Source organism: Colossoma macropomum, unplaced genomic scaffold (assembly GCF_904425465.1).
Source record: "Colossoma macropomum unplaced genomic scaffold, Colossoma_macropomum, whole genome shotgun sequence".
Lineage (NCBI taxonomy): Eukaryota > Metazoa > Chordata > Actinopteri > Characiformes > Serrasalmidae > Colossoma > Colossoma macropomum.
Window position 1 is genome coordinate 20,844,582 of NW_023494787.1, and position 27,456 is coordinate 20,872,037.

Consider the following 27,456-nt stretch of genomic DNA (forward strand, 5'->3'; position numbering starts at 1 on the left):
AGGCGGAGCTGAAACGTAACTTCATTGTGAATGGGCGGGGCTAAACTGCTGCATGTGTGAATACACACTGGTTTTCGTGACATCACAAATACGATGAACTCAATCAGGTGTTTTTGCGGCTTAATTTACAAATATGGTCTGTATGGACGGGAAAATGGGTGCTGTGTTTTGAAACATTAATATTACATACGATATAAAAATATATTTAATATTTGAAAGGAAATTCCTTTCTCAGCGGTATGGGTTCTTTAAGATTTCCAAGGCTGCAAATAAGTTTCTTTTTCCCGACTGGTATCAATATAACACCGTGACTTTCTAGTCATTTGTTGACAGAGTTTTAGTTTTGTATCAAACTGTTGGTGCGTGCGTAACCAAAGATGGACGTTTTGACACCCGGGTGGATTCTTTCTGAGGGAGTCCATCTTTCAGTAACGTCTGAACTCTTTGTTCCACCAGAACGAGACAAATTCAAATTTTGTCTGTTGGTGGAAACGTCGGTTACTGCTTGTGTGTTTCTGAAGGTCAGACACTACGAGCCAGACATGTGTAGCTATTCTAATTACACAAAATGCGAAATATAATGTGGCAGTACATTTAGCTTAGTTTAGTAATGCTTATCGATAACGTTAACTGATACTAGCAGAGTTCCTCCTACTACTGGTGATCAAAGGCGTTATAAAGGAGTCCTATAAGGATTTACCGCGGTAAAACTAGTCAAGCTAACCAGCTAACGCTAGCGCCAGTAACGTTATAACCACGTTAACGTGTTTATAGTAGTAATAAAGGTTATTGATAGCTGACATCATCATTGTTCCTTTTTGTATTTATTCTACAAGTTAGCCTATTCGTTATCTCCCTACAACTAGTCAGCTAACTAGATAACCAGTTAGCGCTAAGTAGTTAGTTAGCAGTTAGAACCTATTGCTAGCCAAATTAACAAAAACAGTTAACTAGCTAACAACGTATGTGTTTAGAGCCAATTTAAATTTATTAATAACGTTGTATTATTTATTGGAGCATAGACTACATTTCAAAATGGAAACTTGTCAACTAAACTGTTTAACGTTATAGAATTCGTTATCTCCCTAAAACTCGTCAGCTAGATAACCAGTTAGTGCTAAGTTAGTTAGCCGTTAGAACCTGTTGCTAGCCAAACTAACGTTAACTAACTTAGCTAGCTAGCTAGTTAATTGGAGCATAGACTACATTTCAAAATGGAAACTTGTCAACTAAACTGTTTAACGTTATAGAATATCAAATTACTACATGATAAATTGTGTTTATCAGGATATAATCCATTCTTCAATTTTTAAGAGAACCAAGTGTGGCTGTCCCATAGTCCTTTGGTGGAGCAAACCTTCGAGGTGAGAAAGGTGCAAAAATAAAATTCTAATATGATCAATGTAAATGTGAAACAGTATGCATGGCATGGTCTCTTGCTACTGAGCAGTTGATTCACCAGGGATTTTTTTTGCCAAAGTAGTGAAGCACTGATATAGGAAATGATATGATGGACAAATACCTGATGATGCCAGTGCTGACACAAACACATTTTTAAAATGTAGAAATTGAGAATGAATTAGCATTATGGAGAAATACAACATTTATTTCTGTAGGCAGAGTAGCGGAGCGTCACCTAAACACTCTGCTCTTCTAGAGTACAGTAACTATGACACCAAATATCGGTTTGAAATATCAGTCCAATCTGAACATCTGTCCAAAGATGATCGTTTTTATCTGATAAGATACTGATATGATTCCAACGTCATTTTGCATCCCTGAGACAAAGCCTCCTGTCAAAAACTTCATGTAATGAAAACAGGTACTTAGGTGTGCATGAACCACTGAATGATAACAATAATCAGGCTTGTCATTGTGTAATCTCACTTAAAAAAGTAGATGTTGCAATATTAGGCAATTCTTTGTTCATTAAGCTAACTATAAACAACAACATGTTTTAATAAGAAAGGCAAAGAACATGACATGTTTGGACGAGTCAAATGGGCCACGGATGAACATGAGAAAAGAGATCATCGCATTTTTGAGTATTTGTCAGTGAGGATGGTAAATATTTATTGTGGCACTTAATTAAAGGGGGGTATGTAGTTATGGCTCTTTCTGATGTTTTAAATGTTTGACTATCAATACATCAGTAAATACTATTTCCTTAACTATCTGTATTTCAGATCATGGTCCCAGACCCGCTGAGGTTGTTACATGTTCGTCCGGATCTCAACCTACACTGTCTGTCTTTCTTGCTCAAACTCGGAGCATTTTCTGTCAAAGTGAGGCTGTAGCAAAGACAGTTTTGTTGACATTGTCAAGATAGCCTGTCTGAGTACATTTAATGTACATATTGTTTGTTTTATCTCCAGAGTCAGATGTGTCAGGAGGACCAGCCAGTCTGCCAAATTGTGAGTTAAGCGTTAAAACAAACAGGCACCCATGCAGACATGCACTGCTATATGAAATTAATGACTTAGTAGATTACAAAATGTGCACATACATGTCAGGAACATCTTTCACATTTTTCACATATGAAATTAGTTGGTCAAAGTTCGTTCTTGAAGCATCACTCGTTATTTGTTCATCATAATTGAAAAAAAACATTTATATTGGCAAAGCATATCACAATCAGTAGCAATATAGTGTGATGTGTGTCTGTATCGCTCAGCAATTTCTTTCTATCGACTGTTGGTCGTGAAAGCTAAGCCGTCATGTGGGTGATATTAATCGCTTACTGCTAGCTTATGTGTACATCTTGGCTTTTGAAGGATGTAGCCGGGGGAAGTTTGGCATTGGGGGGCAATGGATGTAAGAGTGAAAACAGGCCGAAATGATCAGGTTAATATAGCAGATGTAGGCCACATCATGAACCCTGTCAGAAAGTAAATCATGACCTGAGCTGAAACGCAGTGCTGGGCTTCTGGCTCCACCTAAACCGAGTAAGAACAGTAAAATCACGCCTTTTGGCTGCAACCTCCGTCAGCTCTGGACCGGCCACAGGGATGTGGATAAGCCAGCCTTCAGACTGAACGTGTCTTGTGATTCCTATTCTGTCATCAGCTAGCTTTCACAGCTCGTTAAGGTGTCTCAGTGAATGTGTGTGTGTGCTGTGTGAATGGGGAGAAGGAGGAGGAGCAGGACTGAGAGAAAACGAACGTGAGGAAGAGGAGGGGGGCTCAGAGAAAGAGAGAGAGAGAGAGAGCTATGAAAGGAGGGGAGTAGCCAGCCATTAGCAGGCCCACGGTACCCTGCTCTTCTCTCTCCCGGCTCGGTAGCGTTTCCAGACCGTAGCTGATCGCCACTGGACCCGCTTTCTGTCTCCTCCGTTATCCGGTAAGAAGCTCCAAACGTGGCTCCAGCCCGTAGAGTCCCAGCATGCCTGCAGCTGCCTGCATCTGCTTTTTCTTCTTCTGTACGGCAACGATGTGTTGGTTTTGTAGCATAAAGTACACGTTCTCGTGTGAGATGGTGCTATAATAGCATAAAATTAGACAGATGCTATTCGGCTATGGAGGCAGCAGGAAATTGAATCCGTGCGCCGTTAGGAAGCAGCAGTCGAGATTCACGACCTTCTCTCAGATAAGCAGAAGGGATTATTTGCACTCATTAAATTCAGTGGGAAGCGTTTTTTTTTCCTGAGCATCTTGGCAGTCATAAGGAAAACGTTAGGTCTGTTTGGACAAAGGCTCCCTCTCTGCATGCTCACACACTCCTCACTCACGTTTACAGCACACGGCGAGCTGCTCGGATTTCACGTTTTGCACTCTCGTCTTTAGATACCGCGGCCACTGTAACAGCAGGGTCCACTACGAGCTGCAAAGACAGCTTTTTATTGATCTTTCCATGGGCTGTTTCAGATGGCGGTTCAGTCCTGCCTTGTAGAAAGAGCACAGTAAATAGAAAAAGGGGCTCCGGGCTTCATATCTGATAATCCTGCTCATTCCACGCCCTGTAATCTGAAAGTCAAATTATACATAGGCTTTAGTGGGGAAATCAGGCATTCCAGGGCACCCAGCTGATGAGCTTCAGGTGGTTATACCAGGCTGGGAAAGGAACCTAATGCTCCTTGCGTGTATACCACACCTTGCATGACAACTGAAGCTAAAGGTCAACTTGGACATTGCAGTCTAATAAGACATGCATTCTACAGTATATCTAACAGCTAAAAATGGTATGATTTTGACTGAAAACATACCGCATTCATGCCTGCAGGATGATTTAGAGAGGGATAGAATTAATCTGAAAAGTTTTGTAGTCCACTTTCTCCATTAGTTCTTTGTCGATGTTGTCCACAACCTATAAATGTCTTTTGCCTAAATTTGAAAAATTCAGTACATTGGCGTATGATGTCCAACACTATCAGACCAACTTGTAAATTCTTCTCTGAGTGTAGTATACCAGATTAATATATCCATTATATTGAGATTAAATGCCATTCATTCAGTAGTGCTAATCCTTAAATGGCCACAGTGCTCTGATTGATGCAAGTCTATTACATGTTGTATTCATAGGGTCCCCTCCCCACTTGTTTCCTCTCCAGTGAGTGTTAGCATTGAGGGAATGTGTTGTTTATTCAGAGTGCTTGTGTTACTCATAACTGAGGCCTCTCTCTCCATATGACTCCAGTGAGAGATGAACGGCTACAAGTACATGTGCATGCGCTCTGTGTAAGTATCATTTTGAGACTGTGCATGTCATCAGCCTCAGTTCCATATTCTCCCCTGTTGTCAGGCAGTGGAGCTATGGGGTAGTGCTATTGAGGTATGTTGTTTTCCGCCATGCTTTGGCAGTGCCTGTGGGAAGCCCAGTGCTTTGTGGAAATGCTGAGCCAATTGCATTGAGACTTTAAATCAACAGAATGTCTCTTTGTCAGCACACTGTGTGTCTGCAACTGCCCTGAGCTATCAGAGTGTGTGGCGAGACCGAAATGATTGAATCATGATTTTTAGACTAGCATTTCCAAAAAAGCTGTCCTTTCCATTCAACATTGTGCCACAGTAGCATAATGAGACAGTATGGCTTTGAACTGGCTCTATTTATAAGTTCTGGCTGCCACAGAAGTAAAACACAGGCAGCAAACAGCAGGGCGGCATGCTGATCTAGCAACAGTAGCACAGAGCTTTCCCTGAAACTGTCCTGCTCTTCAAAACAGCCAAATAAAATGATCATGTAACCGGACATGCACAGGAAATACATCCTCATCTTATTGTACATAGATACTGTTCATTGATCTAAAAAAAAAAAAAAATTTCTCTGTTTCAGGCTAATAGTTAATCCAGTAGAAGGGAAAGTCAGTCTCAGGCAGAAGATTGACTCAAAAGAGCTGCAGGCCACAATGTCTGTTATCAGTCCTTATATTATTTCGTTGGATGTCATAAAATGCTTGGACAAAAGTGAACACCTCCATCTACTTTGCGCTGAGGTCACTGTTATTGATCTTTCAGCTCACATGGACATTGGAGATGGACAGGTCTCTACTGTGGCTCCCATGGGCCTTATTTCTTCCAGCTGATCACAGAGGAAGAAGGCGGCTCACTGCTCTGCCAGCCAGCCATAATGTCCAATATTGATCTGGACCTGAGCTTAAATTAATAGTATAAAGACGAGGCTCTTCGATCTCCCTCTTCTTTTTCTCTCTATCATCATTCAATGAGTCACTGGTGATTGCTTGATCTCCTTCTGCTCATTGTCTTCTCTGTAAACCTCATTGCATACTGTGCTGTCAGAGAGCTGTTAAGTTTTTTGCATGTCACACTGTACGAGATGATGCCAGCAAAATCCTGGCCAAATTCTGTGGCACACTGCATGAGATCATTTGTGTTCATGTGTGCTGCATGTTAGATTATTTGATAGATTTTCTGAAGATTATGATCTGAAAAGACTGGTAATCTAGCAGTCCCATCCACTTGTAGTCATATTGTCCAGTGCCTTACTCCTAGGTTTTTAGACATGTACTGTAGAAGCAAGCACATTCCTATATTTTGCTCCAATATCTGTTGGAACATGGGTGTATGCTATCTGTGGATGCAAAGGCGCTAAAATCAGCCTCTGGTGAATGTGTCACAATAAGCGTTTCAAGACCATCCATTTTAACTTATGACCAGAATTCTTTCATGATTTGTCTGGCTATTCATAGAGCGTATAACTCCATGTACTCAGATTATGAGTATAGATGCACCAATATGGAAATTGTGAGCCGCTGACAATATTCTATATTTTTCATGTACTTATCTGCCAATATCGATGTCGATACATAACAGTTTACAACATGTAAAAATTGAAAGTACATCTACCTCAAGTAGCATTACAGAGAAACATAAAATTTATTTCTGTAGGGTTACAAATGCAGTAAAATGAATAAAATGCAGACATTTTAGCATAGTAACCCAGTGTTGCCTAAAATTTCTGCTCTTCTAGAGTACAGTAAATGTGTCATCAGATATTGGATTGGAACACTAGTCAAATGTGAACACCAGTTCGATGGTAATATATATAACTTTAAAGCAAATGTCTGCCAATATCGATATGATTCCGATATCACTGTGCAGCCCTAATTGTGAGAAATGTTTTGGTAATACTTGGTGGCAGAGCAGACTGCCTGGTTCTTGTACCCATGTGTTTTATTAGAGTTTTGTAACCTAGTATCCATGTATAATTTAGGTGTGCAGGATTAGCCTATAGATGATGAATTATACAGTGTTGAAGTTCTGTTTTTATGCTGACCTTATTTCTACCTTCTCCCCCTTACCCATTCTCCACCAACACTCTCCATGTGGTCTTTTTCAGGGCCCCGGTGACATGTCTTCCTCTGATGAGGAGAGCCTAAGCGAGCGCTCATGTGTGAGCGAGCGTTCCTTTCGTAGCGAGCGGTCAGGGGGTTCTCTGTCTCCGTGTCCCCATGCGACCACCGGCCCTAAAGGGGACACCCTGCCCTGGAACTTGTCCAGACACGAGAGACGCAAGAGGAAGAGCCAGGACTCTGTGCTGGACCCTGCTGAGAGAGCTGTGGTGCGAGTGGCAGGTAGGAGCTGGCAGTATCCATCATTTAGGACAAAGCATAGGGAAGATTTAGAGGGGGTTGCTTCAGGAGTGCATTGGAGAAACATCACAGGACTGGAATTACAAAGAGGCTACACAAAGAATTCAGAACCACTTATCCAGTTACTTAGATCATGTGTTTAGGGGGAAGTGAAAAAAAGACCAAGGCCTTTCATTCACTGTGTCTGGAGGAAACTACATTTTTGATACATAAAAATGATTTAATTAATGAAATGAAATATGTTCGTCCATTAACTGAAGTATGATACGATGAATTGAACTGCGTTCTAAAAATTATGGGTTTAATTTTGTAAAGATTTGTGCTAATGTCAGGAATACAGCTTTATTTTTTGGGGTATCTGTGTGAGAGGATTGGGCTCTGGAGAGAGATGGTGTGTGGACTAAGAGAACCGTAGTAGGTTTAACTGCTTTTGTACTTTTTTCTCTTTGAAGTTAGGCTGTTTGCTAGTTTATTTCATACTGTTCATAAAAAGTGTGTGTTGTGCACTAATCAGGAATGAGACAAAGAAGTGGATTGTAATGTTCATCTAGTGAACAAATGTGAGAAGGGAGAGGAGAGGGGAAGAGTAAATTATTGTACCCCCGAGTCCAGTGATGCAGTTGGAGAGGAGTGTGAGAAAAGGGGCCAAACATTAGTCACAGTTTAGGAGTAAAAACAGATTTCCAGAGATTCGCTTCACATTCAAGTGCTGTTCGTTTTTTGTTTCGTAGATATTCTTCTGTGTGTTCTTTCTGTATATGGACAGATTTGCTGACTAGCATCAGTTTTGTCACACTGTTTGGAGTTTCTTCTGTATTATAACTTTTCATCATGAGGGAAATATCCCAGCTGTGAAGTGCAAACCCAGTGAGTTCTCCAGTGCTCAGTGCTTGAGTGCTGATGCTCTTGCATTTTGGCTTTGTTCATGTCTTTTCACTAAAATGGGAAATACATTAATGCCACCAGAAAAGTGATTGAGTAGGAAATTGATGATCAGGCAGAATAGGCTGAAAACGTTTTCATGCCAATTAGCATCCCAGATAAGACTGTCTGCAAGCAAGTGATGTATCCACAGGCCTACATCCGGTATAATTTATTTAATTTTTTAAGCGACTCAAAGGGCGACTCAGCCTGGCTCCCTCCATTCCCGTGTTGCCATGGGGACCTGCACACTCTACCAGTCGCCTAGTTTCCATGGCTATGAAGGAGAGGGAAAGACACTGGGAAGTAGAAAGGGCAAAAAGGCCCAAAACAAATAGTGAAATACAGAGAAGGAGCGCATTTGAATTTTAATTTGAGTTTGAGAAAAGAGGGAGATTTTGTGGGGGGCAGAGACGAAGGAGTGGAATGGAATTAAGTGAAACGAAAGAGGAGAAAATAATTAGGAGAGTACAAAGCATGAGAAATGGGAGGGGCTTGGAAAACGGTCAAGGTTCAAAGTGGAGGACAGTGAAGAGAGAAGTAATGATGACTTGGGTTGGAGAGACAATCAGTGTGTAATAAGAGATGTGCATTGAGATTTTGGATTTAAGTTCATTTATGTCCATTTCATACAACTCGACCACCGACCATATACACTGAAAATACTATGCTTGTCTGTGTGTAGTGGATTTGCTTAAAGTCTTGGATAATATGGGCTTTTACCATAATTTTGATAAATGTAGTGGGAGGGAGTGTCTGTGTTTTGGTAGTTTGTATCTCTGTGCATAAATTTGAGAGACTAATCAAGAAGAGCATGATGATGGCGATTATGATGATGATTCAGCTTTGATTAAGTTGGCACTGTTTGTCAGTCCGGCAGGGTCACAGTAACTGGGTGCGTTGGCACTGTTTGTCAGTCCGGCAGGGTCACAGCAACTGGGTACTTAGCTGATAAGAATGCAAGAGCAATATGATTGTGGCTTTCCAATGAGTTGAACTGCCATTTACTTTATTTGCTGGACCTGAAATATGATGGATTTATCTAGACCATTATATTCCTTATTATCAGAGAAAGTGAAACACTGCCCTGTGCGCATGAATTCTGGGATTATTCGCTGCATTTTTCTAACCATTATAGCAGTATGCTTAAATATGTGGTATTCATAAATTTTATTACCCTGTCATTGTGGTTAGGCATCGTGTCCAAATAACGAAGACACAGTTAATAATAAGGCAAGCTTGACAGTAGTAATAGAATAGAGGGGTGCTGCGTCTGAGTCACCGCTCCTTGTTGTGTTTAATTATCATCAGCTCTGGCCTCTCTCCCCCTGCTGTGTATAATGTGTCCCTGGCTGATGGGTGCATAGAGACAGTGGGCCAGAAGCAGTATCTGCTGTCAGATTTTGCCGTCCTTATCTGACATTGCCAAAAGTTGTAACTGCGAGACTCTAGTTTTATATTAGTGTGTGACTTTATAAGTATTTAGATGGTGAAGTCAAAATTCTAAATGTTGGACTAGAATAGAAAAGATAGATTGGAGGCAAAAGCACTACATGTAAACTTGCTTGTCTGCAGAGTTCTGAAGTTGTGTTTTTACATCTCATAACTATACTAGCTTATGATTACTGTATCGGTCTCCTATTCAGTTAGTGAGATCAATGCATGATTGGCTTAAAACAGGAAAATGACTTAGCCAGTCCATGATTACGTCCCTGCTGAACTTTTTGGGCAGTGTGCTTTGGGTCATTGTCTTATTGCATTACTAAACAGTCCTCAGAGTCTGCAGGAATGTAACTAAACAAATAAGATGTTTTTGAACATCTCTGCAGGCATTTTAGGGGCATCAACAAGAAAGATGACTGAGTATCATAAAACTGGCCAGCTCATCTCTGCTTTTAATCAAACTGTAACCCAACTTTCCCATCTGGACGACTGGTGAGAAATTTCCATCTTGCACTATAGCTTTTGTAAGCCTGATGTGGAGATTTTCTGTTTCTGTTTTGGACTGCCCCTACTTTCTGGAGGCTTTATCAGTAACAGTGACAGTTTTAATAGTTTTGTTTTTACCCATTTTCCTTGGGTAACGTCCAGTAACTACGTCCAACGTAGTTACTGCAGTTACTGAAAAGAGAATTATACTGTTCCAAAGCTATTTATCACATGCTGAGGGACACCCTGTATATATTCTTGTATGTAATTGTGCTATCACTCTTTACAATGCATTCACTATAATTGATATTAAGTAAAACAATTTGTGTCAGTTTATCTTGACCCACAGCACTGACTACTATTTCCTAATGGCCTAGTCTTGATGTGAACTAAGACATTTGTGGCTCTGCTCTCCATTGACCCAGATCCACTTAACCTGAACCCACCTTTGTTTCTGCTATATCCTAAGATTACACCAAGCTCAAAGATGGGATTTTCAGGATGAAAAAACACAGTGCATTAGGGCAGATTAAAAAACGACGTATTTTCCCATATGAAGGTTAAGCTTACTTATTCATACATGACGATCCCACATCACCCTTCTGTGGCCATTAGATGGCAGACGCTGTGTGGATCCTCCAGAACAAAAGCTTTCTGTTAGGCCACGTCATATTGATGTGGACAATCCCTTTGCGTCCCTTTGCACCGCGTCTCTTTGACCGGCAGGGGGCGACACAGCCCGGGAATCCGCGCCCAGTGCTGTCAGCCATGTCGTCCAGGCTCCAGCCCGGCTATGCAATTTCCTGCGCTGGATGTGCCTGGCGTGGCTCGAAGGGAAGGGAGGGATGGATGGATGACATGCACTGCAGGAAGAATAGAGAAACCCGAACCCCATTCGCACGGGGGGAACGGAGGGAGGAGTGAGAGAAAGCAGGCGAGAGTCGCTTACAAGACGAGCAGCCATTATACTGAAGTGCAAGGAGAAAAGCGCGGAAGATCCAGCGGCCACTGGCGAGGCAGGAGCACACGAACAACGGGGACAGACGAGCCGGGCGCAGGATACGATTACCTCTGATTTCGGAAGGAACCAAACGGCCAGCCCCCAAAGACCGCCCTCCCCAGCACACACGTATACACACACACACACACACACACACTTCAGGATCGCGTATCTAGCAGGCAAACACACACACACACACATTCGCCGGCTGGAAGAAAGGACTTTAAACACACGACAAGCGATGCGCCGTAGGTAGCCGCATAAAAGATGGATTTATATAACAGCCCCTTTATATGAGTCTTTTTTAGATGGCTTACATTTTAGTTGACATGAATTTAGGATATTTAAACTAATAATATGAACATGTTAAACTGTTTGTAGCTCGAGTTTGATTGTTACCATTCAAATTAGACAAGGTGGATTGTCCGTGTGAATACGCTTGACTGAGGAAAACAAGTCGTCTTCGTCAAGGTTGTCCTAGACTGAATTCTGAGCCGTGGATGAAACTTCATCCGCAGTGGAGGTAGAGCCGAGTCGGAGCGGAGACCCAGATCCCCGCGCTGCGCTGGATTACTGCGGCCACCATGGCTGGATTCATGCCGGGCTTACTGCCCACAAACCATTCGCAGGAAAAGGAGTTCGCTAAGGCATACGAGGACGTTCTGGAGAGATACAAAGGTAAAGGTTTTTGAAGGGAAAACTGGGACATGTGATGGTGGGACACAACGCAGTGTTAGGAGTCCGGTCTGTTTACACAGTTAACGTTAAGCTAGCAGGCTGCGCTTATTCTTGAGTAGCCTACGCTGTGTAACTTGCGCAGTTGTAATTTTTGTTTTGTCGGTTTTAACATTCACTTTAACCTTGTGTTTAGTGTGATCGTCTAAGCATTCGAGGTTTGTGTTTTTCTTAAAGCTAACTGTTCACAAAGCACAACGAAGGTGATGTGTAGTGACTGTGCTACGCATTTATTAAGCTAATTCCATTTTTCTAAAGGGTCCCATCAAAACAGTTTTTTTCCCGTAGTGGAGCCGTGTTCCGGTGGACCGGCTAAAATGTTCTCATGTGAGAGCGACCGGAATATCGCTGAAGGAGCCTGGCTTGGGTTGTGTTGAACCGATTCAGCTGTGGGCTCACTAGTACTTCAGAGTTCATGGCTGCGGTCCAATTTGCGCACTTGCGTTCTATCTAGAACGCTTTTCTAGAGCGCAGTGCTTGAGTTCTAATTCTAGTTGTGAAATTTGCCGCATTCACAATATAAGTACGCAAATTGGAACGCAGCCCATGTGTTCGATGATAACAGTAATGCTTACGGAATGAATACCTGTAGAGAAAAGACCTGTGACATAGTAGCGGGAGGGAGAATGAGACAAGTCAGTTGAGACGCCGAGCGTCTGTAATGCAGGGATGATGTAAAAGGGGCGCTTTTAATTATTGATTAGCGTAATGAAATGCGATTCTTTAGTGGGTTAATATGGGGTTGATGGTGTTTTGGGGAGGAGTCGTATTCACTGCTGTTGGCCAGTCCACTGAGACACCAAAAATATAGCTTTGTTAGCCTGTTTTCAGAGTCCAGTGAGGATATTATTTACTACTATGACTACTACTAATAATAATGACAACGTGCTCTTAAATGTCTGTTCACCTGCCAAAAGCCAGGTCATAAACCTGTGCTCACAAAGCTCACAAATCCAGAGTTTGGCCTGCTTCTCTTTCCTTGGCCGATTGTAGGTCTGCTCAAGTGAATGTGTGGCCTTCACCTTAGTACTCAGTCAGCTTACTTATTGTGTCAGTAAAACAACACTAATGCTATGAATGAAGGCAATATGTGAACAAGCATAATCTCTTCTCCTTTCCTCACACAAGTGCTCCATCAGCCTTCAAGGACGACAGCGCTTAATTGTCCAGCGTTTACATGCGCATTACCAAAAGTACCTCCGTTATGATGATATGAGGAGCGTTTTTATTTTGATGGAACGAGAACTTGACCAGAGAGTATTTGTAAAGTTCTGATGTATCTTAATCACTCTAAGGCATTTGTACAGTTACAAAATGGTCTTTCATGTGCTTTTATTGGCATTGTTATTTTTTTTTCTTACGGCAGCCTTACTCGTACATTTTTTTTATACTGGTGCAACACTTGACTGTTCCTTTCTAAAGCTCACAGTCCTTTCCTGTAGCCTACCTGAGTTAGGTAACTGCCCTTGCTATGACTAACAACTTGGCACTGAAGCTGCCAGTCTAAGCTGTGCTGGAGTTAAAGCTGATGGAGTGGTGCAGTTTACCTGTCTGTCCACTTCTGTCCAACTCCCATGTACGCCTTAATCTGTTTATAATGTGCCCTAGTCTCAAAACTGTGTGACACCTCCCCTAACGCTGTGTGTATATATTTTTGGATATCATTGTAAGAGTTCAACTGTGTCTTACTTGTAGTGCATTCATGAAGAATAATATGAGAAACGTGAACTTTGTAGAGTGCTAAAGGCATTACTTAGTTGAAATAAGAGAAGCCATGTGATACGGGGTTTAATAATTCAAGGGCCTGTTTCTGTTTGGGTGTGTGAAAGAGAGAGGTAGAGTTTGTTTATGAGAAGAGAAAGATAATTTAAACTATGATGTGTGCATGTATGCACATTTTCATGTTCCTCTCTTGTTTTCCAATGCGCTGGGAGTTGACGGGTTCAGAACAATAGCAGGATATCTAAAAGAGTTTGGGTGCCTGAAAAGGGAAAGAGACAGGCGTGTGATTCAGAACGAGACACACACAGGAAACGGTGATACATAACCAAGATGGCTTCCCAACATTCAGCAAGATGGACACTAGCCTAATGTTTGGCTCCTGCATTTCTGAACCAGATAAAGGTTCGGCCGACATCCCGTGGGCCTGCAGTGTGAAATGTAAGAGCAGGCTAGGTCAGAGAAGTTGTTTTTTATTTAATAAATTGTGGTAGGGCTTCAAAATTTATAGTGGAAGGTCACGTGTCTGAGTTTGTGTGAATGGAAGGTCAGCAGGTAGGATAGTCAGAAGTCTACTGATATCCTGTGGGCCAAAGGAAGCGACATTGAGCTTAGAGGCCTGCACTGTCTGTGCATCCTTGTGATTGCCTGCAGGAAACACTCGTTAGGATGTGTCCAGAGATTTCCCACTGTCTGTTGGAATACATCTCGCTCTACTTACTGTACAAATGTTATGTCTGCTTTTCAAAGAGCCCTAATTGTCTTACATAGTTTCAGCTACTGGTTTGGGAAGTCCCAAATAATTCAGAACGGTTTTGTTTTATTGAATGTGGCTCTGGTTTGGAGTGGAAACGGGAGCTGGATGTGGAGTGCTGAGGCAGACAAGCCATCGTGAGACGGATCATTACAGCTGCATTTTTCCACGTGGCCTAGTTTTCCCCCAATCCTTGCCATTTCACTCCCGTAGCTGACTGCAGCGACCATGAGTGCGTGCTCTTTCTCCCTTGACCTTTTCTCTTTCCGTTGTCCTTTTTCTCGCTGTCCACATTTTCTCTCTTTCCCTCTCTCTCCCTCTCTCACACACACTCACTTTCACTCTCACTCTTTCTCTCTCCTGCTGCAGGATTTCCCACCCATTGCTTCCTGTTTGGTCACATTCTCCTGTATCACCTGACTGTGCCGGCAGGAAGAACAAATGCTGCCCCAGCAGAGCAGACTTTCCTTTTTTTCGTTCTTTTTAGCTTCCTCTTTGCGTGTCTATGTCCTTGAAAATGGACTGTTGTAGCACACCTGTGGTCAAGCTGCTGTGTCCAAGAGACCAAGGGTCCAAAATTTTTCAAAAGTAGGTTCTGAAGTTTGTCAAAGAAATATTTCAGTGAAATATCACGCCCCCCCCTCCTCAAATGTTGCCAGCTGTAGCATGTTTTATGTTTGAAGCTTATAACCATCAGTGCATTCTATTTGGGCATCTGTAGCCATGAACAAAATTAGACATAACTAAAAACAGTAATAGTAGCCATTTTTGTCCATTTTTATAGATAACTGTATGTCATACAATGTCAAAAACCATGTTACTTAACACTCAGTTTGAGGCAATGTGTGATGATTTAGGCTTGCCGTTTGTATGATACCCGTTAGTCAGTAGTTTCCATTATCTGTTAGCTGCGTTAACCTTTTAACTCCACTGCAAAAATAAAGATGCAGATCTCAGGCACCAAACGGTGGCTTGGCTCATTGACTGTGTTTTGAGAAAGGAGTTTTCCACATCACTACGATTTTGATGTTGAAATAATTGTTAGTAAACTGTTTCTGTGCAGTGCATGGGCTCTTAAAGAGATGGCTTTGTATTAGGGATGCATCAGTACTGAAACTGGTATCGAGTATCGACCAGATACTGTGCTCGTGATGTAAGCCTACTGTATACTCCCGTGCTAATGACCAGACAACTCAAGCTGGCAGTGAACGAGGGTCTGCTCGCATAGCAAAATGTTTTTTGGCCCCTTGGCAATAGGACAGAATGTTCTTGGTCACTTTAAGCATTCTTCCTTGGCATGCTACTACCAGGCAAACCCTGTGCAATTTTAATTTGTTTTTAGACATGCTCGGCAACAATCACCAGCACTTTCCCAGTATGGCTGGACACATGCAGGCTAACAAAATGGAGGCAAAAAGTCTGACGTGCTACCAAAGTGTGTATATGCTGACTTTATTCTATTTGCCTGAATGGGATATATAGATTTTTACAAATAGATTTTTTTTTAAGTAGGCTGTAAAGAGACTGCATTGTCCTACCCATGTAAATCACTGCCTGGTTTTAGTTTCAGTGCACAGCATGGCACAAGTTAACAAAGCTACTGTAGCCCAGTTTCTCAGTATGTTTGCTCAGTACTCTGGTGTGCAGCATGTTATTTTGAGTGAAACAGCTTTAATTGTAATTGTCTATAGAAAGATCTGTCTATAGGGGCTGCGTCTCACATCGCATGTCTGTGGAACCGTGTGTTTTTAGACACTGTGACTACAAAAAATCATAGGCGTTGTCTGTACACAATAGTCTATTCAAATATTCAGTGTAAGTCGTCACCAGATAACAAGATTTCTAAAATCACACAGTGTATGCCTGACTTTAGAGAACTTTCAACTACAGCTCAAGCATCCAAAAAGACTCCAAGATGTTAAACTCGAAACATGAGTTCTTTGGATGCGTTTGCCTTGGATCTGATTCCTGCTGTCACTGTACTACAGAGATTTTTGGTGCAAGAGACAGAAGAGGTGCATGGGATTAAAACTGTGAAACATACTTTACTTACAGCTGTACAGAAGTGCTGACATAGAACAAAACCTGCACTTCTCCACTGTAGCGCTAGTCAGTCGAAGATAACTAATATAACAAAGCTAGTTATTGTCATTCAAAATCAGCAAGATTTTAATGATATAACTGTTACGGTCCATTGCACTTACTTACAGTAACAACTAGCCTTGGGGCGATAAATGATATTATCAAATATTGCGATAATTTCAACCGGTGACGATATTAAGTAAATTAACATTTTATTTTTTATCATGTACCCTTGCCGTGTGACTTTTTTCTTTTTTTGTCGTTCTTTGTGTTTAACCATTGACTTGGTACAAGTATTCTAATCTATGGTATCTATGTTAAGTTTTTTGACCTCAGCTATAACAGCAAAGACAGCATTTAAGTATAGACCATGCAAACATAACTAATTAACTACAAATATACGTTTTTAAAACGCCACTTGAAAAGATTAGAATGTAGCGTTTCAGTCTGGCAAAGAATGCTGGATATATGCAAATGAAACACTCCGCTTTGATGGTGAAAAATGGATGAGCTTGTGCAGAAGAAGGATGTTACTGCGCCCGTCTGGCAGTATTTTGGTTTCCAACCAGACGAACATGGAGAACCGTTAGATGTTAACAGTGTTACATGCCGTCTATACAGAAAACTGATCATCACCAAAGGCGGCAATACAGTAAGTACTTCACAGTATGAGCTGCCAAGCTGTAAGTACTTCAGCAAGACAGTGGTGCCTGAGATGTATGATAATGTTAATTGTGTGTGAAACAATCTAGGTTGTTAAAGACTATAATCATAATAATATTAATTATTATTATTGTTATTTCTTCTAACATAACTGTTTTTTCCAGAATTAAAATTCACTGCTATAATTCTCCATTGCTGTTCCGCTGAGATGCAGCAGTTCACTTACATAGGCTGCAATAAAATGGTCATGTGACTGAAAGGCCCACTCACTTGGGTGTTCTTCGTAAATTAATTTTTAACACAATAATATACTTTATCGCGATAATTCTGGAGACGATAATTGTTTGTCTAAATTTACATAATCGCCCAAGCCTAGTAACAGCTGTTTAATTCTAAGTAGGTTATTCATGATGATATAGGTGTCAGTAAGTACTAAAAAACATGTACTCATATGGAGCATGGCTTCACACTCTGTTTCTGCTTGTCTAGTCCGATGTATTTCTATCGGATTCTCCAAGTGCGTTAGGCAGCTGAATGGATAGGACTGATTCCCCCTGCACAGCAGTAGCTCCAGTCCTGACAGGCCTGGCCCGCTGAGAGCGATTGCATAATGGACCCCCGGCTGACTTTTAAAGAACATCTCTAAGTGCTGCTTTAGTTTTTCTCTTGTTTTCAGTGCAGTCTTTTAAATAAACCTGTGAACAGTGTTAAATTCAAACGTTACTGGGTGAAAATACTTTGGCTGTTGATATTTCCCCTGATTTTTTGGGTGCTGTGTGAGCCTGTTCCAGCCATGGTGTGCGGTACTGGGACTCTGTGCCCTACATTGAGGATAGGACTGCAACGATTAATCAGAGTAAAATGGGTGCCTCTTAATGGAATGTTTTATTGTTGATGCTTTGTTTACTTGAAGTGCTCTGTTGTGTTGTTTAATGTTATATGATAAATGCAGTCCGTCTGCTACATTTCAGTATGCAGCAGGAAGCATTTGGGGTTAGCTTCTGTACTTCCTTGGCACAAAAAAAAGACACTTGTTGTGTAGAGAAAACAAAGGGAGAGGAATCAAAGGAGGCATTGTAGTAAAATTATTTGATTAGTTGAATAATGTTCAATAAGTTAATCGAATATAGAAGGGAAGTATTTACAAAATTGTGAATGAGACTTCAGTCAAGAAGAGTGGCAGAGTGGCACCATGGTCGGAGTGGACAGTGAGTGACTTCTGTGTTTCCCCACTCACACTGGAGTTGCAGATCTTGCAACACACACACTTCTGTGCCCATTTTGCCATGTGCTGTCTCAGGGGTTGTGCTATGCTAGAGAGATGCAACTCGAAGAATGGTAGGTGTGAGGAGTTTTGGAAGTGTGGCATTATATAAAGGAGTGGGGGTAGAATGGAGGAGGGCTGAACAGACAGAGAGAAGAAGGCGGCCTGCGTTAATGAATAAATCATGGAGTGTGTGTGTGTGTGTGTGTGTGTGTGTGTGTGTGTGTGTTAAAAGCACTGGGACGCTGTGGCTTGGAAGGGGCATTGATTGCAGATGGGTGCACAGGAGACCTCGTTTAACTCCCCTCCACCCAATCTATAAACGCACACACGCAAGCCTTGACTACCACATACTGACCATCACCCCACCACTCTTAAATCACTTCCCACACCATAGACACAGCAGGTCACATAACCTGCAGTATTGCCTTTCTCTAGATTTTGTTTGCTGTGCTGCCTATCTTATTTTAAATTATTATTTATTTTCTCTCTCTCTCTCTCTCTCTCTCTCTCTCTCTCTCTCTCTCTCTCTCTCATACAGAGAGAATTAGTCTGGGAAGTGTAGGTGGGAATGGGATATGAAGTCATAAAGCCACTCTGTGTCTGTAATACTGAGATTACATCACGTTTCCTTATCCTTATATCCTTATTTCCTTATATCATTCCGGTTATGGGAAGCACCTGTGTATCCCATGACTGAAATCAGTGCCACCCAGCTCATCCTCATCTGCGCTGGATAGAAGGCTTTGTGTTTTGTGTGTGAGTTTATGTGCATTGCACAAGCTTGTGCTTGTGAAGGTGGAGGAGGCACAATCCATACCTCTTTCCAGACCTCCATCTAGCTGTCATTCTGACACCTCACTCATCCATCTCTGTGCTTGATGAATTGACTGGCGGGGGATTGCTGTTTGCTGAGGAGGAGCAGAGCTACCACAGCTCATCTATCACCTCCATATGTGCAGATAATGAGCATCCATCCACTTGTTAGAACTATAGACTGCTTCTTCAGTTTTACAATCTAGTCTCATTTCAATCTAGGTCATTTTGATTCCCTTGTACTAGCATAAACATCTGTGTGTTAATGACCCACATTCAAATGACACAAAATTGCCAAATGGAAGGACAAGAGCTGAGCATTTAATTCTGTATGACATGTCCTGGTTATATTGGTTGTGTGTGTGTGTGTGTGTGTGTGTGTGTGGATAGCGAAGGCTGTAGTGAGATACACTAGTTCCCCCATAGGCAGGGTGGATCTCTTAGCACCGAGTAGCGCATGATTCTCAGCTGAGAACAGGAGTGAGAATGTTGGTCACTCTCCTAGGTGCCATCTGATCTCACTTATCTAATGAATGCAATGTAACACAACAGGGCCTGTGCTTTAGAGAAAATTGTCCTCAGCTTCACAATTAGGTTCCACACCATTGACAATTTTAGGTTTTAGTAACTTAATAATTTTACTACTGCTTAGTTTATGAATAGTATCAATGTAGACTTTGAAATGTTAATATAGTTTGGCGTTTTTCTATCTTAACTGATTTCTGAATTTGTGATTTATGTGACTGATAAGAACAACCATGCATTCATTCTTAATATCTCCTGATTGTTTGCTGGGAACTTTGGGCATTAGGGTTGTGAATCAAAGAGTGCCTCTGCCAAAATGCTGAGAGGTGCGCCATTCAAATGAGTCCTGTCATTGATCTTGTTCTTTGTAGTGGAGCATCTCACCAGCAGACCTCCCACAGAGGCTAGGACAAATCACATTCATTTACCAAATATGTGTTATTGTGGTATTACAAATAGAAGAACACCCCCTCTTACCCACTTGGTGGACTGTTCCGCTCAGTACTTCTGATGCCTGATTGCATGATTGACTGTAATGCCCTGGTGAAGGGCTGTACTGAGTTCTTCCTTCGTTTTGTGGGTTGCATTTCTCTCTCTTCCCCTTGAGAAGCCAAGTGTTTCCAGATTGTGCTGCAGCTTCTGCTGGCAAGGATCCAGTGCTCTAGCTCAGGCCTGTAAATTTGTGGCTGAGTGATGTTATTATCTTCAGTAGGGGTGTGAAAATACATTGATGCATCATGATATTTTTATTGATTGAATTCCACTTGTTTGTAATGTTCCCTTCCAGTCACACTTGCACATGTGCATTCAGTTCCTTTTTAAAAATTATTGTTTGGAATTTAAGTAACTTAATTACAATGCTCATGGTGAAATTTGAGATTTTGTGATTAATTTAATAATTTCCTAAAAAAATTGAAATTTAATCTGTAGCTTTCAGTAATGTTAATGCTAAAATGTATAGGACTCCTACTTTGTCATTTGTCCTCCTCTTTATGTAAGAGGTTCATAGACCGTGTCGGGAGATAGGACTTGTGTGTTGACTCCTGCGTTTGCCGCCTCCACCTTCGTCTTGTCTTTTCACATGTTTGTTTTTTCTGGTCCTTCTCTGCCTTCCCACACATTCTCTCTGTCTCTCCTCTCTAGAATTTAGTAGGTCAGTAGTTACCGCCAGTGGTAATCTGTTTTGGGCTGGAGCTTCGTTAACGAGCTTTATGCCTAATTGTGTTGGCTAAAATAATCGGTTGAAGAGACAGCCGTGTCTACAAGAGGCAGTGACACCATTTCGTCTTTTTGTGTTTTGGCATTCACCTGATGAATTGTTATCCAGGGAGGATTGTATCTCTGGGATCTCAAGCCTTGCTGCACTGAAGATTGTTTATAAATGCTTTGAAATCTCTGCATTCTTCTGTTTATTGGATCAGGTGTGCATCTGACATGGTTCATTTTTCTTGGTCATATTTCATATTTCTTCTTTTTTTTTCCTATTTTGGTATTTCTGTAAGCAGATGACTTCTGCATTTTTCAGTGTACTCCATATGGCTGTGTGAAAGGAATAGCAATCAAGTATAAATGCATGCTCAGCATCCAGCTGGTCACTTCTCAGTTCCCATTGTCAAAAATGCTCTGGCTGGGCCAAAGAGAATAAACCCTGAGGGATGGGGCCTGGGGGTTGGGGACTCAGTCATCTGTGTTCTTTCAACAGTAGCTATGAATTTCTATTCAGATCAGTGCTATACTAAAACAGGAAGAATACATGCATGCTTTTTGCTTGTTAATTGAACATTTGAAAGGATGAATGCACAATACTAGACTTTGGAAAAGATTTGATAGTTCAGGAAGAAAATGTTTTAGTGCAGTTTTGCTGCATGACTGTGTAAAGCCGTTTTATACAGCCAAATTATGTCAACAAATTTACGTGAGGCTGAAGTTTAATCAAACATACTGTTTGTCAGAGGTTTGGAGGTAGTTTGAAATAATTTAGCATATTAAGTAGATGTTTGTTTGTCTTACTATATTTCTTTGCAGAAACTGGCTGTATTTTACTACATTTCAACAAAACGTGGTTTATGACCAACTTTGCCAGTGCTGAAACACCTACCCACTTAAAGTTAACAGAGAAGAATTAAGTAAAGTTTAGCTAGCTGCCAATAATCAGCTAAATTTATTTGGCTAGTATTAGCTTTCCATACTGCCTTGCTAATGTGAAATAGGCCTGAAGAACAACAGGATAGCACATGAAGTTAGTATGTCAAGATTCCTTGCGTTTCATATCATCAATAATCATAATATATTATGTGCTTAATACTGTACTTCTATTTTGCCAGATCTGTTCTTTTTGATTTCTGTAATTGAGAATTGAGAAAATTATTGTAGGGAAATGACTTTTGGAATCAACTCTATCAATTCCTATCATTTGGAATCGGGCTGACTCCAAAGAACTTTAACAGCCGTAATGGCAGAGCTTCTAACTTCATAATTGTTTGTAACCATTAGATGGTGAAACAGGCCTGTAGGTTTAACAAGTGCACTGAGTGTAGGCTTCATTCAAATTCAACTAATCTAACACTACTTGTTATTGAGGGAGAAAAACGTTGTTGGCTTCAGAAATCAAGTCATCCAGATTTTATCAAGAATTATTTAATAATCGCATCTTGGAACCCTAAATTAAAATTGAAACGTGGGGTTGCCTACAGATTCCCACCCCTGGTATCTCTAAACGGTTGATGGGAAGAGTACAGTGACTGAGTGCACAGATGTGAACAGATACTGGTTTGTTTTGTAAATAGGTGGGGCATGAAATTCTTGTCCTCTTCAAGTGTCTGTCTGTTACTGCATAACTGTGTGTCTGTCTGTGTGCCTGCACACGCTGAGCATGTCTGGACCTGCCATTGGCAGGGCTGTTTGGCGTAACGGTGAAGACGATCCGGTCCATCTGTTGCAGAGTCTTTACTCTAATCACCCAACTTCACCCACACACTCTGAGGCGTCATGAGCTGTGCCACACCAAGCGGCTGCTCGTGTGACACGTGTATGAGGAAAGCAGTCTTGCTCACTCATACAATTCTCCCTTCAGCAGAGTAAGTGGACTCTGCTGAGGGTGAATGCAGTTGGCGTTTGGTTCTACATACTTTAAATGCTGGATTCATTGTGTTTGGCCTTTGGTTGTGTAGAGCCACTTCACAGTTCACTAGAAAAAGAATCTGTCTTATATTTAACTGTTGAATCGGCCAAAATGTGTGTGAAATGTTTTGTCTCTTCTACTCCACAGTTAGAGGCTTTTCCTGGGGGAGTAGCCCTGTCTGTCACCTATCTTTTCTAATCTGGCCCATTCCTAAGCTGTTGTTCCTTTACTCCATCTCTCTTCTAATCACTCCATTTAATCAGAATTTTTTAAGAGTGACATGCAAGGGAAGAAGAATGGGTGTATGGAAATTGGGCAATATAGTGGGGAAAAACCCCATTAAGAGAAATGTCTATACTGTAAAGCTTAACTGTATCTGTGTCAACTGTAGCCTGAGTTTAGCATGGAAGATTGCAGGATGATGTTGCATTGGTGCTGGTCAATATGACAATATTTGTGGTAGTGATAAATCACATCACAGTATTTCACAATATGCTTTTCTGAGCATATCATGGATATCATCAGTTCTTCCCAACTGCGTGTTTGATTACAAAAAGAGCATGATTAGTCTTGTTTAATTGGATTTAGTGCAGCACAATATGTGAAATGTTGAATACAAATCATTGGATTTATAATTTTTGGTAGTATTTTTTAAATGTGGCACTACTTTTCCAACTTACCAGATGTCACAGAAAATAAATATTATAACATCTGTATCATAAAAACTTCTTAAAGTATCGTGTTATTAAATTTTTACCATAATCCCCACCTCTATGGTGCATAAACCTATGCACAGTTAAGTGAAATAAACTGTAACAGCTAACAGCAGTTTTGTTTTTATAGTTCAAAAGGCATATAGGAGGCATGTTGCCACACTATCAGGGCAAGAAGGTTAAGTTTCCCCCCTGTGAATCTTGTGTCAATTTGTCAGATTTTACAGAAGGTATAATTTATATGTCAAATCTTTTCTAGTCTTTGCCTGTTAATAATTAAACAACAGTAGAAATATTATTTTTTAAAATAAAATTGAGATTTCAATCGATTTGTTATAATGATTCCACTTCATTTTAATAAATTGACAAAAGACCATTGACAGTAAAATAAATGTTTGAATTTATTCAATTATGTCAACTAGTAATTTAACTATTACATAATATTTATCAATACACCAGTAATAATAACAATTTAAACTAAGCTGTAGATTTCAACATTGGTAATGTGTTTTTCGCATTCAGCATTTAATTGATGTGATGTAACTCTCCTGAGCTGAGATTTTCATTCATTTCCAGCAAGACTGCTAAAAAAACCTGCTAAAATGGTCATTATAGCTAGCATGTAATGCTAAAGCTAGCAAACCAAAGACACTTGAGTTTACTTTGTGTCTTTCTGATGAAAATCTAAATAAACACTCACTTAAAAAATCTTCCTCTAATTTGCTCTTCTTTCTCTAATAACCAAATACATTGTTATCTCAACAACTTCCCCCATTATACATTTTTAACTAATTGCCTTGTACAAGTTGGTATAAATGCATATGGGACAATGACAAAGTTTCTCAATGATAAAGTTGTCAAAATTACAATTTTTAATAAAATCTTGTTAAAGCTTGCCGCACACTACACGATTTGTTGCCTGATTTTAACCCCGATATGCCCCTTGTGACAAATTTTCACAATCTGAAGTGATTTTCCAGGTCGGGTGCTTGATCGGAAGTAACTGACAGCATGAATGATCTGGTATTGTGAGAGGAGAAATGAGTGAATCTTTAGCCCTCTGAGTTTGAGTTCTTATTCATAGCCCAAACACGTTATGTGTGTTATTCTCTCCCTTTGTCCTGTCGCCTAGTGTGAACACCCTCACAACAAAATACAAGAAATTCTGTGACAAACTGACATTAGGTTTGTAATGCTCTCCGTTTTAGAAAACTGTTAAGGTTTTAAAAGTCGTGTAGTGTACGCCCAGCCTAAAAAGAGCATGACGTGCATTTTTATATCTGCATATATTTGCATTAAATCTATTTGCATTTTATGTCCTAAATATAGTGAGTGTTTTCAAAGCTTTTAATTGCCATTAACATTATTATAATAATTACACATTTTCATGATTTTTCTTTGTTCACACCTGACATGTTAATTGAACCATTCTAACCATGCCTCAAAAATTACATTTTTACTACTGACCTTGGCTTTGCACCATGAAGGTCTCTTGGGATCTTCTTTATGGTGCAATACCCTGGCCCCTCTTTCGTAAAAGGGGGAAATAATGGACACCAAAATGCATGTCATGTCAATGACCCATATTTCACTATTATACAATGACCAAAAAATAGATCAGCTGAAGCCCAAAAAGTTTCAGATGGAATAAGTCCAAGTAAAGTGGTCAAGATGGAATTTTAGAATTAAGTAGACCATAGGCATTCAGAAAATGTATCCATTAGATTTGGCCCTATTTTCCTTTTAAGTTACCCTGTATGGAGCCAGCTTTGGCTCTGTTACCGTGCCAGCGGAAGTGGTTCCAAACCACACCCCTCTGCTGCTGGAGTCATAAGCGAGAAGGGCTCCCTTAGAGGTTTGGCAATTAGGGTCACTTTTGATTAACATCAAATCACAGAATTAACTGTTTATTTTTTGTGCCATTAATTTGTGTTATACCGGATTCCAGTTATCTAGCTTTTATTTGTCATTGTGTAGTTTCTTTAGCAGAGACCTAATAAAGGATTGTTTTTACACTGAATCTGCAAAGCTGTGGTATGCCCATGACTCATTCGAATACCAGTAAATGAGGGGCAGCTTGGTCCAGTATTATTTGGCTGTCAGTAGTACAGTTAAGTGAGGTGTGCATTTTTCTACCAATAAATGAATTATCATACGGTATGAGAGTGCCAGGCATATGAATGGAGGTTTTTGTCTAAATATGGCTCAGGGTAAAGTGCAGTGTGTGAGCTCTGTGACTGAAAGTGGAAAGTTTTGTGTGTGTGTGTGTGTGTGTGTGTGTGTGTGTGTGTGTGTGTGTGTGAGGGGGAGAAAGCATCAGAGTTACATTCCTGAAATAACATGGAGAGTTTGGGGAGGGACCAGGAAAGAGGAAGTAGTCATCATGTTCTTGCTGTTGCTGTTAAAGAAACATATGTATGAAGATCTGGGAAAAGTAGGACCTTAAATCCTGCATTTACTTTTCACGTACCCTTAAAGAAGTGCATGGAGTGTTCCTAACAAACACTAGAATTCAATAGACACCCAAATTGTTTCTGTACATATACAGATCGAGCCGTGTAAGTCACTCAGACTTGTAGATGTAGTTTAGGGCACAATATGACTTACTGTGTACTATAAAAGTGAAAAACCTTTAGTGTAGCTGAGTGCAACAGGCACCCATTCTTAATATCAGGTGTTGTCTGAGACCTCTTTGCATACTTGTTTGTCCCACAGGCAATGTTCTCCCCATATAGACTATGCTTGGGTGCAGACGTGGATGCAGTTTGAGCTGGTCGAGAGAAAAGATTTGGGTGGCTATTGACTTCTAGTGTTTATTAGCAACATTAGCCGTGTAGTTCCAGTGCTAAAGTAAAGAGCAACATTTGGACACCAGTGAAGTCTTGACCGATTGACTACATCTGGGTTACGTAGTAAACTGTGTACGTTTTTTTTTTCCACTGACCTTTTCCTTTAATTTAATGTCATGGATTCATTCAATTATGTGTTTTGATTGTGATATTTCGATAACTTTTTTTTTTTTAGGCTGTTTTTTCCTCCACATCTCAAAGAGTGTTCCTCTCAGCATGTGTTGCCTGTATTTTGTTTTGTGACTCAATACTGCCTTTGTTCCTGCCCTCATTCATCTTTGTTTATCTGCACTCTGTGCTGTTGATTCTCTTTAATGTTCTTCAAATGGGTAAAGACAAAAACAAACACATTGCAGCCAGGGCAGGTCCACCCAAAACCACCTTTTCCACTACATGCCTTGCTGATGAAAACTGCACCCACTGGCGCTTGTGTGTCCTGTTGATAGAGCTGTTTAATGGAGGCTGTCCAAGTGTGCTGTTCTCCCCATCACTCTGGCCCACTTTCAGCTTTGACCTTTGTCTGCTGATGCTTTAGCACCATTCCACTTCTCCACTGAGTCTGACCATACTAGACAGCACAATACTAACTACAGATTTAGTGACAAGTAAAAGTTTATTGACCAAAGCTGCAATGATGTAATCAACCAAAATTTGTTCAGTAGCTACTCTTGGTTATTTTGAGGGCTGTTTGAAATACTGTGAATTATATAGCTTAAAAAATTTGTTTTAATCATACTACCTTTGTGCTTTATGGTTGGCTAAAATACTTAGCTAAAGCAGCGTGCCACTGTGATGAAGAGACAGGTTTGCTGGTCTGTGCATAGGAAGCTGTAAGGGTTTTACTCAGAAGAAATCTGGACATTGGCCCGGCAGAGGACATTTGAGCGTTAATCTAGCCCCCGCGTTCCTCACCTCATTGACAAAATGTGGTCATATATATACTCTCTTGAGGGTGCCTGTGAAGGGTCAAGTTTCAGAGATTTTTAGTCTGCAGCCTTGAACACTGCAATACCACAATATCATTTTAGGTAAGTCAAATGTAACAGAATTACTGTGTTGTCATGCTGCCCCAGTTTTTCTCAGTGGATGAAAGTTCTCTTTAGTGTGCATTTCTCTTAGCTTTATGGGGTCTGTTCAATCATTGATGCTGACCACCTCATTGCTGACAGATGCGCTCTGAGCGTCTTGGGTTTATCTGTTCTAAAGGTCTATTTTTATGAAACGTTTTTAAATATTCAGATGCTTTAGGCTGTAGGCACAGTCTGGCCTGACTGCTATACAGGTTTTTGCCGCAAGAAGTCCCAATTGTCAAGAGTCCCA

General features: G+C 40.7%; 1 protein-coding gene across 8 annotated transcripts in view; it reads left to right on the forward strand.

Annotated features, from left to right (window-relative positions):
- Window positions 1-3,026: 3,026 nt before the first annotated feature.
- The window catches only part of macf1a (microtubule actin crosslinking factor 1a), a 177,855-nt gene continuing 153,425 nt past the window's right edge, over window positions 3,027-27,456 (forward strand). For 5 of the 8 annotated variants that reach the window (XM_036566399.1, XM_036566393.1, XM_036566398.1 and 2 more), the window contains exons 1-2: window positions 3,028-3,339; window positions 6,793-7,027. In XM_036566399.1, the coding sequence (XP_036422292.1) occupies window positions 6,805-7,027 (223 nt within the window). In that variant the 5' untranslated portion in view covers window positions 3,028-3,339; window positions 6,793-6,804. Of the gene's footprint in view, window positions 3,340-6,792; window positions 7,028-10,733; window positions 11,144-11,306; window positions 11,574-27,456 lie in introns of those variants that run through there. The other 3 variants (XM_036566392.1, XM_036566395.1, XM_036566394.1) reach the window with 3 other exon arrangements.